Raw genomic sequence first — 19,917 nt, forward strand, 5'->3', positions numbered from 1 at the left:
AGGAGGGAAACAGTTACAGGAACCTCACCAGAGGGAGGTGGTGGGGTCTGGAAATGGGGGCTGCCCTTGAACAGGACCAAGACTTCCCCCTCTGAGCCCTGACAGAATGGGAGACAGGGTGGGTTTAGAAGGGGTCTATGTTGGAGCAATTGCCCCTAAGACCTCGGTGACCCAGTGGCCAGGGGTATAGAGAACATGGAAAAGATCTGGAATTGCTTCTAAGAGGAATAGGAAAGCAGCAGACGTTGGATGTGAGGCTGCTGAGCAGAAAAGACGCCTACATGCTTGTGGTGGCAACAGTCCTGCGGCACCCTGCAGCTCTGAGCTGGGAGTGGCGCCACTGGATGGTAGGCCTGGTCCAGGTTAGGATTCTGCTGGATGGTTCTGGCAGAAGGTCAGGGACATAAAGCACTTGCAGATGCCAGCTGGACTTAATTACCTCTGCTTTCTTCACTCCCCTTCTCCCTACCCACATATGGAAGGAAAGCAAAAGGCTCCTGTACTTGAAAAAAAAATCCATGGGGATCAGGGAATGGAGTATCAGTGGGGTTGGCAAGGATGTGCCATAGAGTAAGGGCAATTGAGAATATCACCCTGGAGTATAAAGCATCAGCGGTGGAGCCGTTCCATATGAGCATGCTAAGGCATGGTCACTGCGGATGAGGTCTGGACACGATGTGGCAAGGGGGTCAGGTGGATTTTTTGTGAGGACAGTGAAGTCACTCAAGGGGCCAGCAGAGGGAGAGGAAGGTGTGTAGCTGTGATAAGAGCCTTGATGGAAAGGGTCCACCCCAGCACCAGCCGAGCAGAGGAAGGGCGAGGACTAGGAAGCATAAGTCCTTACTTATGGGGACTTATGGGGAGAACTCAACCAGGCTTCCCAGTATGTGGCCTGTGGGCTGGGCAAGTAGGTGGTCTCTATGCGGAAGGGATGCAGACAGAGTGATATTCCTGGGCGTAGGTGTGCTCTTGAGTCCCCTACGTCAGATCACAGACCTCTTCAAGGGTCTTCATTTATCTTGTCTCCCTCAAAGCACCAACCACAGTGCCCTGTACTGAACAAGAAGTCAAAAATATTTAACAGACACGGGTTTGTTTCTAATGGCAGCAGGTATAATAGCTCATGAATTTAGGAAGTTTTAATTCATGGAATATAAAGAAACAAGTCTGTATTACATCCAAATGCCTACAGTAACATTTCCTAAGCAGAGAATTGCCAAAAGGTTCTCGAAGACCCATTTTTAACAAAGAGAAGAAAATAACTGTATTTAGCGCAGTTTATATGAAAATGTGTACCACAAAAATGACGGAATGTATCATCTTACCAGGAAAACATCTCCCTCCCTGTAATATTATTTGTATAATTAATTTCCACAGCAACCCCTCTTAAGATTATGAAATGCGTGTGTCCAAATTAGCACACACTAGAAAGTAGTGGTTCCGAATTACAAAGTCGATGTGGGTTATGCTAACATCAAAAGGACTCCCGGCAACCAAGCATGTCAATGACCAAGCATAGGAGAGCCAGAGGGAAGGCTCTGGAATGTCTTCTCCCAGTCGGTGAGGGACTTCCAAGCAGATCCTTCTAATCTAACCTTGGGCTTAAATATTTTCTCACCCACTAAAAAGGTGATGGTTTCTGGTTATTTATTTTCTCCTTTCAGTTACGATTTATCCGTTTACAATTAAGAAGAAGCCGGGGAAATCTCTGTCTTCTGGGTCTGTGTCTGAGACCTTTGAAGGAACAGCATTAGGCTTCTCGAAAAATACCTGTACCACCAAATATTTCCACTGGGTGTATTACTGAAGTTCTATTTCATGGATTACATTCTAACTTAAAAGAGACTTTTAACTTGGATCTATCTACTGAAGAGGAAATCCTCTTCTCTGTGACACGCGCAGATGAGGCCTTAGAACAAGGCCAAAAGATTGTCATTGTATTGATCCGAAAATGCTCAATATGCTATGTGAATAGAGGTATTGAGTAAGCAGAATATATTTTGCCGTCTGAATCTATAGCTAAAGGTCAAGCTATTATCCTGGTAACAGTTCCATTAGGAGTAATGATGTGAAAAGAGGCACTGCATTAATGCACTGGGTTTCCTACTATGTTAATGGTGGGTCATTAAGAATCATAGAACAATTTGCATTCATCCTTTGAAAGCAATAGGTACTAGAAAGAAATTTCCCTCTTTTTTTCTATTTTCGTATATTAAGGAGAAGCAAGGACTAATTTTAAACAAGTCCAAATAATCTGAGCAAGCGGATTAAAGGCAACAATTAAGCTATATAAAAGAGTTAAGGCATCTCTTGTGCTTAATATAATTTGAGGTCCCAAGGTACAAAGAGTATGTTAAGTCACCAGGGAAATGACAAATGTTCAATTTGATCTGTACATGAATCATGACTTTTCTCATATGCTTGTGTTCATTTGAACCATGCCCTTTAATTGTATATAAATAATGAATAAGCTGGAGGTGGCTGAGCAGAGCCTTCCCTGAGAAGTGCAGCATCTAATGTAATCATCAATGAGCAGGGGGCGTATAGTGTGTCTGAATGTGACACGCTGAGAACACGGGAATGGCCGTGCTCCCCAAACGGCTGTTCACACAGTGGTTTCTAGAGGGCCCTTCATTTGGATTTTTTTCTGGCTCCCTATGCTGGGAAAGGCAAAATATGGGGTGGATTGTTAGAGGAAGTCACTGGATCACACAGACACTTTGAGAATCAGGGGGAGATCTGCAGAGCTTTGGTTTTTCCATGGCACCTGCAGAGAAGGCTACGGCTGACCAGCGGAGAGCTCCACTTCTGATCTCGTGGAGCCCCACTTCTGATCTCGTGGTGCCGTTTTAAGTTAGGGTCAAACAGACACGTAGAAATCAAGGTGGACGGCAAGCAGAACTGCAGCTGGTCCTCCTGGGACTGGCCCCTCTCCCAAAGCATGAGAGGGGCCAGGGATGCGGGTGGGAAAAAGGGCTCTCTCTGGGGTAGGTCAGTAAGTAGGTTGGTGGGGTGTTGGGGCTGTGCCAAGGAGAGGGAACCCCGGGGGCCCAAGCCTGCAGTGGGAGTAGAGGGAAGTTTCCCTGTGGGCTGCTCCTGGGAGCAACCAGAAGACCACCAGCATCCTCCCCTGGCTCCCTCCTCCCTTTACTCTTTTAGAAACTATTATGTAGAACTTCCCATGTGCTAAATCTGTATCTATCTCATTTAATGGTTGCTGTAACCTGATGGTGCGGGATCCTGCATTATAGACAAAATCAAAAGACAGGCAGGTTAAATAACCAGGCCCAGACCACATGGCTAATAGGGATTATTTTCCACATAAGTTATATAATTTTTAATTTAAGGTTATATATGAGCACGTAGACTTTATAAAAGAATAATGATTGAATTCTAAATATAAGCGAATTGATAGTTAAATTAATGTTGTGAATGTTGTGAACACTGGGCTTACTTTCATCTACACAAAAGAGAAGCACAGGCAGGGGGACGTGAGGAAGGACGAGTCAGATAAGTTGGGTGTATGAGATCACCTGCCCTTCTAGATCATGTGGGGATGGTCGGCCTGCAGGAAGGGAGGGTGAAGGAAACTAGGTGTTGGGGAGGATGGGTGGATAGGCATTTTCAACTCTGAGACTGAGGGCTCTGGTCCACATCTGACATGGCTCTAGTAAAGAATATATTTTTCTCGAGGATAATAAAACTTCATTTCCCAAGTTCATGGGGACAACTGAAATCCATAAATTGTAGGCTTGATACCCATTCCAATAGTTTCTTAAGGTCAGGAGAGATATGGAAGTTAAGGTACCAGAAGAGAAAGGGAAAGAGCTAGAAGGGCTGGTGGATGCTGCAGGGTGTTCTGGTGCTCTAGATCTTGGGGCAGGTGCTACTGTTCTATGGATTGGATCTCAGCTGTGCAGCTTCAAAACTGGTTTTATCAGATCACCCAGGGGTTCATGCCTGAGAAACCAGCTCACAATAACTAAACCTACAAGGGACTGATCAATAAATCACGATGCAATTAATTAACATGTGTGGGAAGGATTATCTTTCTAGTATCTGAAATCTTTGATGTCATAACCCAGTACTCTCACTTCTTGGGACCAAGGTGCTGGAGTGAAAACTAACCGAAGGTTTGAGTTGAAGCAAAGGCAGTTGGATGGTGTGGGCTCAACACACCTAGCCAGGCTCAACAAGGATGCCAAAGTGCCGTCAGCTTGGCCACGGCAGTGATGGGCACTTGACCTAAGGGAAGCCAAGCCCCAGATAGCACAAAAGGATGAGCTTTTCAGAATAGCAAGCAATGAGAGAATGAGGGCTTGAGCAGTAGCTGCAAAACTGAGACCTCAGGGCGCGAGTAGCCCTGACACACCTTGCAAACCAGAATTGTGGAGGGCAGGGGGCAGAAACGAAGTGGAGGAAGCCAGCTGGTGAGGAAGATGAAGGCGATGTGTGGAGAGAAGAGGGGAGCCAGAGAGTATGACAAGTGTCTGGGGACTCCGTTCCCACAACATCTATTGTGCAGCCCCACAAAACAGCTTCCTCCTAAGGGAGTGTTAGGGACACTGTGCTTTGAGACCAAAAGAGCCTTCTTGAGAACATTTTATACACACTGAAGTAAAGCTGCCTCCTCCCCCCCCCTTTTTTTAAAGTGAGCTCCATGTCTAGCGTGGAGCCCAATACAGAACTTGAACCCATGACCCTGAGATCAAGACCTGAGCTGAAATCAAGAGTCAGACGCCCAGCCAGGGGCCCCAAGTAAAGGCTGATTCTTAATCCACCATCGGTTACACACAAATGACCACCAAACCCTATGATTACAATTACAAATTAGTTCACCAAGCAAATTCATAAGAATCTATACCTAGACTTATAATAAAGGAAACAGAGAATACCAAAGGCAAAGTGATCTTAAAAGCAGCCAGACGGAAAAGACAGATTAACTACAGAACAGACTGATGGCAAACCCACAACAGCAACCAAACTGCAAAGCCAGTGGGAGGTTTTCACATCGCTCTGCAAACACAATCCCCCAGTCTAGAGCAAAGTACTCCACTGGACTCCATGCCAGTCGATTGTGAGGGTGAAGTAAATGATCAAAACAGAGACTGAAATAACTCACCCCACGAACCCTCAGTCTTTACTGAGAATTACTACAGGTCACAGCTGAGGAAGAAGAGCAATGAAAGCAGAAGGGAAGTCTGGAGGGGGGAGGGAGAAGGGGAAGGAGAGCACAAGCCGTAAGATACTAAAAACTCCGGCAAAGCCAACCTGATAAAAACTGTAGCACTGGCTCAGAGGCAGACAAAAGGCCAAGTGTAAACAGGTAAAGTGCGACCTCAGTATAGGACCAAGGGGGAATGACGATTCATGTTTAAAAAAAAAAAAAAAAGGATGGTGCGAAAATGATTGATTGCCCAGAGAGAAAAACAAATTAAATTCTTCCCTCACATTTTAGGCAAAAGTAAATTCCAAGTGGATGAAAGATCTGAATATAAAAGGTAAAACTTTAAATCTTTGTTGGGGAAAAAATCAGGAATACCGTTATATAAGGGTGCCTGGGTGGCTCAGTGGTTGAGTGTCTTACTTAGGCTCAGGTTGTATCTCAGAGTCCTGGGCTCAAGTCCCACATCAGGCTCCCATTGGGGAGCCTGCTTCTCCCTCTGCCTATGTCTCTGCCTCTCTCTCTCTGTGTCTCTCACAGAGAATAAATAAAAAAAATAAATAAAATCTTAAAGGAGGGATCCCTGGGTGGCGCAGCGGTTTAGCGCCTGCCTTTGGCCCAGGGCGCGATCCTGGAGACCTGGGATCGAATCCCATGTCGGGCTCCTGGTGCATGGAGCCTGCTTCTCCCTCTGCCTATGTCTCTGCCTCTCTCTCTCTCTCTCTGTGTGTGTGTGTGACTATCATAAATTTAAAAAAATTAAAAAAAGTCTTAAAGGAATACCATTATATAATATAGTAGGGAGAATTTCTTGAAATGGGCAACCACCCCCCCCCCCGCCCCGTCAACCTCAAAACCAACCACAAAGCATAAAAGTAGTCTGTCTGGCTGTTAAATCTAAACTTTGGTGTGATAAAAGAGATCATATGCAAGGTTTTCACAGGCTAGAAAATAAGAGAACATTTGTAGCACATGCAACTGACAAAAGAATTCATCTAAGTCAACAATAATACAATGGCCTATTGGAGAGAGAGAAAGGATAGAAATTCACAGAGGAAAAGAACCAAATAGTTGTCAATATGGACAACTGTAACAGGGAATCCACCACTGAGGTGTCACTTGAGACCAATCAGACTGGAAAAATTAAAGTCTGTTAAAACCATGTGTTGGCAAAAATGAGGAAAAATAGGATTTCTTATTTGCCGCTGGTGGATATGTAAGTGATATGTCACATCAGAGAGCCATTCGGCAAGGCTTAATGAAGCTGAAGACGCTCACACCCTGTGGCTCGGTTCCATGGTGTGTCCCCTGGAGAAACTCATATATGAGCCCCAGGAAACACAAAGGTGACTGTTGCCACCAGTAATCGTGCACAAGAACCACTCTAACTGTCCCTTAATAGCAGACTGTGGAAAAATTGCTTTATTCATATGGTGGTTAGCAGTTAAAATAAATAAACAGGATTTATAATGTAAAAATATGGATAAATCTAGGGGGGAAAATGGATGGAAAGTTGCAGAAGTACAGGATGAGGCTCTGTATGTGGATTCATAAGTTTACAAGACAGTAGGACAGGTGATTTATGGACACACGCTTAAGCAATAATGTAGGAAAACATGAGAAAGAGTCACATCAGCTTCAGGTTACTCTGGAGTGAGCGGGAGAAAGAGAAAGGAGATGGGAGAAGGACATTTCAATTTTTTTTTTTTAAGGAGGAGGAGGGGCAGAGGGAGAGGAAGAGTCTTAGGCAGGCTCTATACCCAGCGCAGAGCCCCATGCAGGGCTCATTCTCACCACCTGAGCTGAAATCATGACCTGAGCTGAGATCAAGAGCAGGTGCTTAACCGACTAAGCCCCCCCCCCCCCCCCCAGGGCACCCTGAACATTCTGATTCTTAAAAAAAAAAAAAAAAGACCATGGGCATGAAGTCAATAAAACACCTGTTTTAAACCTCCATGGTAAGGTGGGGAGAAAACGAATCCATGCCATGCTCTCATCAGCCTACGAATCAATCAGTTTCTCCTACGATGTTGCTGGGATGACATCACTTCTGACTGGACCTCAAGTCCGCTCCTTACGCCCACTCTCTCGGGGGGGTGGGGTGCAGGTGAAGACTCAGTACTCTGTCTGCTGGGAGTAGGAGCTGGAATGTGTCATCCACCCCCCCCCCAGCTGAAATGTGACCGTCTCAGGCAAGGCACCCACCGCCTCCCCGAGTTCATCATCCAGTGGTTTTCAAAATAACAACATGTAGTAATGAGATTCTGCACTTGACAAGGGCAGGGGTCGCGGCTCCCTGGTGCACAGTGGCTGGCACGTGTCAGGCAGCAGTTCATGAAAGAATAACCCGAGAAACGTTTTTTTCTCTGGTCTGTGACTTAACCTGAAAGAACTAGAGAATTTCTTCAGTAAAGAGCTACAGGTCTTGAGGTCACACTAAGCCCTGAAGATCATTTAACTGTAAGGTTTAGCAAAGTTCATTGACTAATGCACCTAAAAATGAAATCTTTAAGTTATGAGCTAAGAAAATACAGTAAAGCAAACAAGAATGCATCCATTGATGAAATGAGAATATCCTCCTGGATTATCTATGCAGGAGACTGTGGGGCAGGCCCGCTGGTCAAGTAGGGTGAAAGGTGACCATAAGGACCATCAGGGCTGGAACTTTCAGCTCGTGGCTGTAATGAAAGGGGCCCTTGGTATCTGTAAGATTGATTCACAGTCATATTTCTTTAATTCTCTAGGTTTACTTCTGAGAATCTGGACTAAAGTTACCAAACCATAGAATTTCTGAACTGGGAGAGACTTCTAAAAATTAGCCAACACCCCTCCCCCACAAGAGAAGGTCGTCTTTCAAGACCTTAGTGGCAGAGGCAGAAGTTAAGTCTATACCCACAATGCTCCTTTCACTATCCCCAAACTGGTGGGACTTTGAGGTCTCAGCAATCTTGTTTAATCACAGCAATTCTCAAAGATTTGAGGCCAGAGCAGTCTGGTAGAAAAGAACAATATCCCTTGTCTTGCTTTTGCCACAATGGCATCTCTGTCTAAAAGAAAGTGCCTTTAGTGGTTTCTCAAATTAAGCAAAGTTAATTTTAAATTTACTTCGATTTAAGAGAGCCCTCAGCAGAGCTCATTTATGATACAACTTAGTGGGAGATATGATTAACACTTTCCTTTGGCTCGCTGCTACAACACATGTTTGTTTAACATGTTTGGTATATTTCAAGGGAATAAATTATATCTGTGAAATATTAAGGTCTGGATAATAACCAGTTTTGCTGTAATGGTGTTTTGCTATTTACTCCCTTTTCTGGGCAAAGAAAAATGTTTCAGAATCACAGATTTATGGAAATTCTACTTGGAAGGCATCTTGGAAATAGTGTAACTCACTTATCTTCTAGAGCAGAGCTGAGAGAATCATCAGTTCAAGAAGTCGGGCAAGTGGCATAAAGACCGCTCGCACACCAACGCTCCCTCTACTCAAGCTCTGCTGCACGGGGTGCTTCTAGATTTGTCTGCTCTGCATATAAATGATGAGAAAGTACTGATTTTTTCTCTCCCTTTTAAAGCCCGGGTTTTGTGCAATAGGAACTTTCGAAGTCATTCCCATGAGGTCCTGGGTTCATGTCCTGGCCAGTAAATCTGGAAGCTTTGTCCACGGTAGCACAGTAAGTTAGGGCATGTTCTGGAAGTTCAGGTACTGTCCTGTCCCTCACAGCCACCTATACTCAGAGATGGCAAAGGTAGTTAGGATGAGAGTGATGAGCTAGGAGGGCAGTGGTAGCAATAGAGCCTCACCTATGAGGATCAGTACATTTGCCACCATGCCTGCCACTGCTGGCCTATGGGTGCTGTGTGGTGGTGTGACATCAGGGTGATGACACTGGGTGTCAGGACAGGCCGATACCTCAGAGTTAGGCTTTTGTTTCCCGTTCTTTTTTAATGGTGACAGCCCCCCTCTAATTGAGATTGGCTTTAGGAGAATTTGGAGGCTCACATTTTGAGGCTGACAATATATAAGTTCTCTTTGATACTGTCGAGGCGCCATGTTGCCATGATGATGAGTACAAGGATGGATAAGCAAACTGAGGTATCCAGAAGTCCTGAGATGGCAAAAACCGAAACACTGGCACACTGAGCCTGCTTGTGGGTTGCATTATGGGGTTTATTTAAATCACAGTCCTGCAACACCATTATTAACATCTTAAAGATGATTACTCTCTGGTATGAATGAAAGCACGACATGCTACTCCTTCCATGCAGCATACGAGGGACACTGCTATGACACTGAACGGAAGTCAGAGCTCTCAGGGCCTCCATCATACAGGGCAGGTTTGATATTCGGGATCACCTTGATGCTTCTCACTCACAGGATTTCTACCAGCCCCGATTGCTGTGCACCACTTGATTTGTTTGTTGGCATTGTTTCTTCTCATCTTCAGACTTACATTCTGCCTCCACTGAGTTGTCACAGGGAAGCTGTGTAGTTATCCTGTTATTCATGCCCTGTGTGCATCCAATGTAGTGGGGCTGTGTTTGCATTTTTAAGAAACCACCTTTTTCAGTGAAGATACACTGACCGCATCGTTCCTTCCATCCTTCTTTCCTCCCTTCCTGTATTTATTCATCATTGATTATGTGAGTGGCACTGTGTCACATGCTGAGGAACACGCAAAGCAAATCTAGGATGTGATCTCTGGCCCACAGGGGCTTGCGGTCTTGCTGAGAAGACAAGATGTCCAAATGTAAATAGGATGGCCACATACCCTGATTTATCCAGGACGGTTCAAAGTGCCTGTTTTCCTGGTGAAATGGTTAAGACCACTATCTTCACTCTACTAAGTGTCATGGTTTGGGAAATAACTGATATTGTCACCTTCCACATAAACCATGAGTAGCAAAGCAAAGGGTTAAGGTAAACTACACAAAGGTAATGTGTGCTACAGGAATGCAGAGAAAGGAGAAATCCGTGTAGGCTGGGACATGGAAAGGAGAAATCCGTGTAGGCTGGGACACTGGGGAGAGTCCCCTTGTAGAGGCCATGAGACATGAGCTCAGCCATGACGGGTTAGATTTGTTTAGAGAGAGAGGGAAGAGCATTGTAGCCCTGGGATATAGCGTGACTCAAAGTCCACAATGAGAATGTGATGCCCGAGGAATAGTGTCCACACTGGGCTGGTTCACCTGGAAGGAACACTGGGACAGGTAGTTGCAAGGAGAGAGATTCCAGTAAGGTAGAGTCTGGAAGAGCCAGAGTTTGGACTTGATGTAACGGGCAGAGAAAGGTAGGGGAAATGTCAGGAAGTTTTATAAGGAAGTGTTATTTGGCCACATGCTAATACAGCAGGAACTCGAGTGGGAAATGCAGGGGAGGGAGGATATTTAGAGATTTTCCAGACCAGCAAGGACAAAGTGATGCCCAGCTGGATTAGGATGCTGTCACAGAAGCTAGAGACCAGTGACGAGGGAGCAGTGACCAAAGAACTGACAAGGCTGGGTTAGCAGGCAGGATTAGGGGCAAAGGCAAAAAGGCGCTAATGAAAATTCTGAGCTTTCAAACGTAAGAAGCAGAATGTTGATGCCTCTACCAACGGTGTGGTTGTGAGGGGGTGTTATGTCCGAAGCCCCAGGCCACCATTCAGGGCGTGTACTGTGGGCGTAAGAAGGACACACTTGACTCTTTCAAAAGAGGCCAGGCCCCAGGCCCTGCAATGAAGCTGGAATGTTCTGCATATCTTAGCCCTCACTGTCAATGATCTCATTTGCTCCTGGCTTCTGTGCACATTTCTCATTACGGTTGGCCCCCACTTAGTTGCACATGGCTAAGCTGATGGTATGGGTGGTGATGAAGAAGAGGTGTGGGAGGGGTCTGCTTAAAATAACGACCACTGGATTTGTTCTATGATCAAAGGTACAGGGTGGATGAGGGGAGGCGAAGGTTCAGAGAAACACCAGGAGCTGATCATGGAGAGGCATCAAAACCTAAGAGCCAGATGTGAGAAAGAAGAACACGGAAACAGTCAGTATAACGGGAGACGTGAGCATCGGGAGCAGCCCGTGGGAAGACAGGACTAGTTTCCAGAGGCAGCCTCTCTTCTAAGAGTGCTTTTAACAGGATAGACGCATGCTTGCTTTTAGACAAAGATGTCTTGAAGGCAGCCAAAATCGATGACCGCTTTCAGTTCAATTTTAAATGAAGGTCTATGGATTTTCAAGGGGTTTCCTTAATGGAAGCTGACATATACTCTTAGTTTTTTTGTGTGGGCTTACCATCAGTCCATAGTACTACAGGGACGAGAAGTATTCCATGATCATCTGCACGCGTGCCTTAAGGGCAGAAATTCAAGCGAGCATCAATTCCTGAGTCTCTCAGATTTTTGGGGCATAGCTTGTATGAGATAGTAACTGTTGATGGAACGGAATCAGACCATTTGTCAGATTACTGGTGCCCACGATAGGCCCAGGAGAAAAGGTACAAGGAATGTAATTTGACCAACTGTTGACTTCTTTTTTTTTTTTTTTTTTTTTAATTTATGATAGTCATACAGAGAGAGAGAGAAGCAGAGACACAGGCAGAGGGAGAAGCAGGCTCCATGCACCGGGAGCCTGACGTGGGATTTGATCCCGGGTCTCCAGGATCGCGCCCTGGGCCAAAGGCAGGCGCCAAACTGCTGCGCCACCCAGGGATCCCCAACTGTTGACTTCTTATACAATTCTGCTCCCCTACAATGGGAAAGAGAACAGGGGTGGGGCATTATTGCCTTATGATGCTGGTGAGCACCTTGGATCAGCCACATTACTGGGGGAGCCACACAAGAAAGGCGATGGGTCATGCAGAAGACACCGCTGTCTATTTCCAGGGCCATGGCTGGCCTGTATGGTGCCATGGTGCAAACCAGGAAGGCACCCCTTCCTCAGGACATTTTCCTTGCGTCTGCCAGAACACTGTCATAATAAATATACAAGTTAACAACATCAACAACGGGAAGGGTGCCCGTAACATTGTGCAATGCACAGTCACGCTGGAGTGGCCTGTTTGTGCTACAGAAACTTCTCTCTTTTGACAGGAGGCTGTTTTTTTCAACTTTAGCAGCAGTGTTAAAACGCAGGCTTTGTAAGAATTCAGTGACTGGGAGTTAGAGTTGAATCCTCGAGAGTTAGCCCACAACCGGCTCCTGCCCATTATGTGAGAGGCTGAATTAAAGAGCCACGAGAAGCCAAAACCTTCTTAACAAATCTCCCCACACTTCCACTTGCTCCTTATGTAGCAGGCAGATGGATCTTTAATTTGGAGGAAGGCGAGATTCCTTTTCTGAGCTTATGGAAGACCAGTGACAAAGCAGGGACAGGCTTCTGACTTGCTGTGGCCCAAACACCCCAAATTCTGATTCATCAGGTCTGGGATGAGGCCTTCGGAGGCTCAGGGAGAAAATTCAAGCAGCATGGCTCTGGCCAAAAACCCTTCGGGTATATTTCCCGGCATCTATATTCACAGGAATTTAAATAGTTTAAAGTAAACAGGTTGGTGAGGACTCAAGGCCCATCAACTTAGAGCAGACTTAAAACAGCTCTGGGGGCAAAAGGCTTCCACCCAAAGTTTTGTTTAATGTAAGCTGCATTAAACTTATCCTGTGGTTAACCTTTTCCGCCATTTTTCTTTGATATACTTCTCATTCTTCGAAGTCTAGTTCAGAGTCAGGGCTGTACATCCTCTGTGCTTTCTCCCCCTATTCACAAGTGGGTGCTTTGACATGTGTTTTGTCCTGTCCTGGAGCATGGTTCTGTGCTATGGCTCATTGTTTCCATGTCTGAAGCTCCACTGCACTGTACGTTCCTTAAGGTCAGAGGCCATGCCTTCTTCCTCTGTAAGTCACTGGTTCCTGGCTCCCAGTGGGTGGGCACTAACATTGATGGTATTCACAGAAATGTCATGCCTGTTGATGACTTCTGTGTTTGTGAGGACAATGGTAGTGTGAAGGTTTTGGGGTTCTCATGATTTCTTCAGTACTGGAGAAGCAGCATGGACCATGTCTTTGGTGTCAAAGTTGGGGCTACAAGTGTTCCAAACCTGCAATTGAGACTGGCTGCCAGCTTGCTAAGAATGGGGACCATGCTTTCTTCAAGCCTTTAGTGAGAAGGCCATATGGAAAACTCTACAGCATTTGTTTAGTGATCCAGATGTGAGAGTCGTGCTGAGGTCTGGAAGAGCCTTTCTGCCACCTTGGTAAACTAGGCAGTTATTTCAGGGAGGTCTTGGGGAGGCATGGGAGGCATGTATAAAACCAGGAACCTTGCATAATACAACAGATACAAGTAACTTTAACTTCAAGAGGTGCAAAGGATGAGAGCCTTCAACACATGCTATCTTCTCATTTGTTGCAGGAGAGTAGGGCAGCCTTCAGAGAAAGGGCTGTTCTTAAGGAACAGAGGAATGAGAGTTTCACAGGATGGCTGTTGTATGTTGGAATCAGCCATCAGCAGCAGGAGCTTGATGGCATGCATGGTTTCTCCAAAGGTGGTGTGAAACCACCTGTGTCAGGGTCCAAAATCAGATTTCTGGGACTACCCTATGCCTACTGAATCAGCTTCTGAGGATGGGACCCGGATATCTGAATTTTGAACCAATATCCCAGGTAATCCCGACATGAAACTGAAATATGGGACTCACTATGGAAAGGGTTGAACATACCAGGTTTTACACATAGACTGGCCAAGTTTCAGTATCACTTATCTGTCACTGGGCCTCCATAAAAAGTGAGAAAATACAAACAACACAACTACATGAGAGTTCCCGAGCCGAGAGACAGCTATGTATGTGAAGTAATTATAGAGTTGTTACATATTATTTTGCTGTTATATATTATGCAGTTTATCCTGTTTTAAGCTGATCTGTTATGTAAAAATATGAACAGAAAAATTAACATGATTATGCATCTTCCAAAAGGATTCTTGAATTAAAGCATTCATCAATTGGTTTCAATTGCCAAACAGTTCAGCTAGAATTTAATTTACAGACAGTCTCGTAAAATTACTTACATGCAGTGTGACTTCCAAGCTCTGTGTACTGGAGAGTCTCAGAAGTGTCTCTTTTTCTTAGGGAAGGGATGGCACTTCAGTTCTCCTCCCTAGCATGATGGGACCAATTATCACTAGCTTTAAGGAAAGACCTGCCCTTGAAGCTGCTGAGTAAACTGAGGTATAGCTGCTGCCTTTTATCCAGAAATTCTCTTTGAATATGCTTTGCATACACAGTAACCAACTGGTCGTTTTAAGTAGTTTGTATAGCCACCTTCCTACTGGAATTTATAAAAAATCCAAAAATGCTAAATTTTAAGATTGAAATTTAAGGTTGGGATATCTCTCTTCTTTCCTTTCAGATATCCCTCTCAGAAGGAAAGAATTGTGCTAGATAGTGGCTTGGGAGCCATACAAACCTGGAATCAAATCCTGGCTCTACCAGCTACTACATATTTATCCTTAAGTTACTTAATTTCTCAGAGCTTCGGTTTTTTTCTCCTGTAAATGAAGGTATCACTGACTCGGTGAGGGTGTTCAAACCCAAGCTCCTGGTCCGTCCTTGATCTTACAGAGAGTTCTTAGGATCCACAAAAGTGGCCATCAAAAAATAAATACTAAATTGGAGGTATATCCCATCCCAACCATACTAATTTATGTCTCTGTGAGATCAAATAAAAAATAGTCTGATGTGCAATAAAAATGCAAAATAAAGGTATTCTGAAAGAACTCGTATAGACCCTACAAGTCCCCAGAGTTATTGGGATAAAACGCAAGGTTTTTGGTGGCCAGCTTGGCAGAGCCTCTGAGATGGTGATGCTGACCATAGGTGGGCTTTCTAGTCTTGTGAGAGGCATATTAAGTTTCTGGAGGACCACCAACCAAGGAGTGTTCCCTCACAGGGAGGCTGTGACCCCCTGCAGGTGGGAACTGCTCTCCAGGGGAGTCACAGTTTGGGTTTATGTGTGTGTTTGTGTGTTGCACAGAGTCTACTGAGAGCAGTTGACTGGTCTTTCATTTGACAGGTGTACGCAATTTCCTTTGAATGCAAGAAGACTCGAGAATCCAGTACAGTTTGATAGTAATAAAACTTTCTCAACTAATCATCATGAAGCTGAATTTAAAGCCATAATCCAGGTTCTAAAAATTGCTTTATAGCAAATATATTTCCTGAAGAGCATCACTGGAGATCCGAGGAGTACAACAATATTTAGACAACTCTCACTAAGGCAAACTGTACTGTCTCCTGGCATATGATATCTAGATTTAGCTGGTCTCCAGCAGGTATAGCATGAAGCGAGAAGAGTGTACCTGGGTACTGACCTCCATTCTATGTTCTGGCCATGAAATCAATTCTGAATTAAATCCAAGATACTAAACTATCCTCAGCACTGGAATCTAAGGCTCTACTTAATAAGATTATAAGTTGCTTCTTTCTAGCATTAAACTCAAAGTGCTCAGGTGACTGTTTCTAATTAAAGATCCTTTCATCATCAATACTTTGTCCTATTTATAAATGAATTTTTAATGAATTACCACTAAGTGTTAACCACCATAAAACAGAAGAAAATATGTGAAAAGTGTGATCTTTACAAAGAGACTTATGTTTTAGTTTCAAGATACTGTCATGGGGAATATTAATTATCACTACAAAGAACCTTGTTAATAATCCCCCAATAAACTCCTCTTCAGCCTACCTCTGTTCTTACTTATAAGCATTTTTTAGATTTTCGTTCATCTTTTCCCGCCACTGCTGTTTTACCCAACCTAATCACTTCACTTGAAACAGAATGCAAAAAAAAAAAGAAAAAAGAAAAAAGAAAAAAAGAAACAGAACACAGCCCTTAGTGTTATTTTTAGTTCTAATGTTTTATAAAATCGACCAGTCTTTGTATATTCCTCGGTTGTAGAACTTTTGAAATGAATACGGTACTGATGCATTAAAGGATAGAGAAGAAAGACAGTATTTAAGATTTGTGAAATCTTGTCAAAATATGTGGCAGATACCAATAGTGACATGAGTAGCTCTGCCTCCATTATGTACAAAGAAACCATTTTATTTTTTCCCAGATCACTCCAATTCAAAAGACTTGGGTTAGGGAAGCAAACTTCCCTTTCTATCTCTACCAATAAATAGCAAGAAAAACTGGGGAGAGTTATATTATAAGACCTTCAATTACGAACTACTTTCAAGAACCACTTTCTATTATAATACGTGGGTTAATGAAAGTATGGTTATATATGTAAAGGAAAAAAGTATTAGGAAATTGAGAGAGTTGTAACCAAATTTATACTGAATTTTGGTTCCCCCCCCTTTTTTTTCTCTCATTGATATTTTATTAACTGGTAAATATTTACATTTTGATGTCAATTATTTCAAACTGGTTGGGAGAAGATATAAGGGTGGGTATTTAGTTCTTGTCAACTACTAAAGGCCAAAGTCAAGATAAAAAAGAAAAACCCATGTCTGTTCACTCACCCAACATGTATTGATGGAAACTCTACTATATGTAAAGCTTTTAGTGAAGCACAAAAAGAAGTAAAAAAATATTTAACACAGAGCTTGTCTTCGGGGTGCTCATGAGAAATTATCAGAATAAATCAGGTAAAAATATTGGCTGACCATTACAAACAGCATATTCTTCTAAGAATGATAAATCTGGTATCATCGTCATACTTTGAATAAAGATTCTAGGGGGAAAATATTGTAGGAATTATGGAGGCCTTTCAGCTTTCTATATATTCCTACGGTCTGGATTTTTTATAAGCGTATACTATTTTTATAATTAGGGGAAAAAATCTAGACCAAAGTATAAACATTTATGAATAAATACTACAAGGAAATAAGTGAATATATGATATTTGTTGACTTAAGTTGGTGCTTATGGTTGGGTTTCTATCTGTTTTAAAGTGTTTTGTTGTTTTAATAGAATTTCAATGCCAGACATAATTCAACAATAAAGGAAGTGTATGGAAAATTTAAGTTCTTTGATTTGAATAATCTGTATTGTGTGTTAGGAGTGGAAGCCTCGTTAACCATTTTTATTTCTAGCTAAAGAGTAGGGCTGTGAAGAAAATAAAGGCATATTCTCTAATTCTCTGTGTTATATACTTTTTCAAACTATCGTAGGATGTCCAGTCTCAACTGAAAATGGAAGAATAAACTCCTATCACTCTACTTGTAATGATATATTTCATTATCATCTATTATTAGGGTAACTCCTCTCCTATCATTAAAATGAAACATGGTCATTTACGGTTCCCTGATTTCCAAATACTTTCATACTGTTAATACATTGTCCTGAAAAAAAAAAAAGGAAATTAAAACAATTTCTGGCTACATTTCAATGTGTCTAAGAGCCTCAGCATGAAAAGCATCATCAGCCTTGACCTTCATGTTTCTAGAAGGCTCCAGCTACATCAAATTGCAATGGGACCCTTCTTGACTTCACTTGGTCTCACTTACATCACCGACCATTTTTCAAATTCAGTAATCTTGTTTTTACTGTCACTTCAGGCTGAATCATTCTTTTCAGAAATGACACAGATTGTAGTATCTCTGCAGCTTTTCTTATTTAATACAACTCAACTGTCACCTTAAGTGAAAAAATTCTGTTGGAGAATGAAAAATCTTCTGTTAGTGAAGGCTTAGATCCTTCTGGCCATGAACAAAGGGTGTTTGGTACTTGCTAACGTCATTTAAAAATCATGTTATTTTGTAAAGTTAATCGTGGGTTTTTCCAAGTATCCTTTAAGCACTATTAAATTCATTTATGCATTTTGCAAGCTAATGGGGAGCAGGAGTGGGGAGGGAAGGCTCTCCATGTCTAGTCCCAGGCCACAACCCCAGCCAGGCAGGAACGAGGCAGTGAAGAACATTCTTATCGGCAATTTTAGTATAAATTAAGGCCTGATCTCAAATTCCATTTTCGTGGTAGTTGTGTTTACATTGGAGAATTCATTTACGTTCTTTTTGAAAATAACACTTAAGTACTTCTATTACCCGAAATTACATTTGTCAGAGTCCTATGTAGGGACATTTTAAAGTTAACAAATAGGTCTAGGATGTGGAACTGGATATAAATGAACTCATATATGCATGTGTGGCTTTTGTAATGGAGCTCAGGTATGTGTTCACAGTGCTAACTGGGAGAGACTCACGGTTTTCTTTCCAGGTGACTGGCGTGACTCCATACACAAAACCAGAGGGAGCAGAGTAGGCCCGGAATAGGTGGACATGCGCAGGGCTTGGCTTCAAGTGGGCTCACTGACAATTAAAATGTCTTTATAAGCCAGGACCTAGGTAAAGCAGCTTCCGAACTTTGGAGAGGACTGTTTTCTTTTATTTTCCAAAAAGCATCCTAGCTTTATTCTTATTTATAACTAAAAACTGAAGTCAAAGTTGTTTTGATGAAGTTCTTAGAAATTACTAAGAGAGAAGGATACTTTCATCTTAAGAGACAATTAAGAAAAAACTTTTTGGGGATCCCTGGGTGGCGCAGCGGTTTGGCGCCTGCCTTTGGCCCAGGGCGCGATCCTGGAGACCCGGGATCGAATCCCACATCGGGCTCCCGGTGCATGGAGCCTGCTTCTCCCTCTCCCTCTGTCCCTCTCTCTCTCTCTCTCTCTGTGACTATCATAAATAAATAAAAATTAAAAAAACAAAAAAACAAAAACTTTTTGGTTCTGCAGCAAGACAAACTGGCTCTGAAATCATGATTTTAACAAGTCAACATCACCTTAAAATACCAAATCCTAGTGATATTTGGGGTGCTGAGTCTCAGAGCTCATATGCCCCAAAGCCACACCAGCTGGGTAAACTGCCAGGGGCAAATTAAATTAGCCTCTGGTTAGTTGACTGCAGTTTCAGCTGTATCTTTACGAACTGAAGGCAAAGCTCAACAAAGAACCCATAAAATGAAATGATGCAGACCAACCTTTTATTGCACCCACAATATTTTGGTCTAGTCCTTTCCGGTTGTCATTGAGTCCTCTTTTCCTCTTCCCATTGGGTAAGGAGTTAGCCAAAGTCTTGTCATCAAAAAATGCACACACCAGCTTTCTAAACAGAAGGCTTCCTGAGCGAGTGTAGTTTGACAATATAGAGTCCAGCTGTGATTTAGGCATGAACACATCAAAGCCTTCAGCAAGTTGCACTTCTGGCTACCAAAAGAACATAAATATTTCATTAAAAGCAACATTTGAAGCATTTGACTTTGGGCATATGCACAACAAAAAAACCATCACTAGCTACTGAAGTGTCTATATCCTACGAACAATGTGGTTTTGGCTCTGTGTGCTAGTATATGCAATTTATAAAACCAGTGACTAGTTGTTACAAAATAAGATGCTCTAATTCTAGCATTAAGTCTCTTTGAAAGCAACAGAGAAGAGTACCCTGAAAATATATTCTTGTCTTCAGAAACAGTCAAGAGAAGACAGATCATCACAAACTCATATAACTGTAGAGCTACAGGGGACTTGAGAGATTTCTGGGTGAAATACCCTTATTTTTTTAAATGAAGGAACTAAGGTCCAAAGAGATCATAACAAAATGACAAAAATAATCTGAATGTACTCAGTGCATTATGCTTTACTTTCTCCTACATTAAATAATTTCATTTCATTTGCCTAAACACGCAAATATGGGGCTACCCAGAGGCCTATGCTCTTTTTACGCTGCCAGTGGTTTTCAGTGGTGGGACTATATTTTTCTCCAGTGAAAACTTATGTAA

The 19,917-nt window shown here is 43.0% G+C and overlaps 1 protein-coding gene across 10 annotated transcripts in view; it reads right to left on the reverse strand.

Moving 5' to 3' along the window:
* Positions 1–19,917, reverse strand: part of BEND7 (BEN domain containing 7) — an 81,217-nt gene that overhangs the window by 17,041 nt on the left and 44,259 nt on the right. For 9 of the 10 annotated variants that reach the window (XM_055332164.1, XM_055332166.1, XM_055332168.1 and 6 more), the window contains one exon: positions 19,120–19,345. In XM_055332164.1, coding sequence (XP_055188139.1) covers positions 19,120–19,345 — 226 coding nt within the window. Of the gene's footprint in view, positions 1–18,281; positions 18,450–19,119; positions 19,346–19,917 lie in introns of those variants that run through there. The other variant, XM_055332170.1, reaches the window with a different exon arrangement.

Source organism: Nyctereutes procyonoides, unplaced genomic scaffold (assembly GCF_905146905.1).
Source record: "Nyctereutes procyonoides isolate TBG_1078 unplaced genomic scaffold, NYPRO_anot_genome, whole genome shotgun sequence".
NCBI classification, from domain to species: Eukaryota; Metazoa; Chordata; class Mammalia; order Carnivora; family Canidae; genus Nyctereutes; species Nyctereutes procyonoides.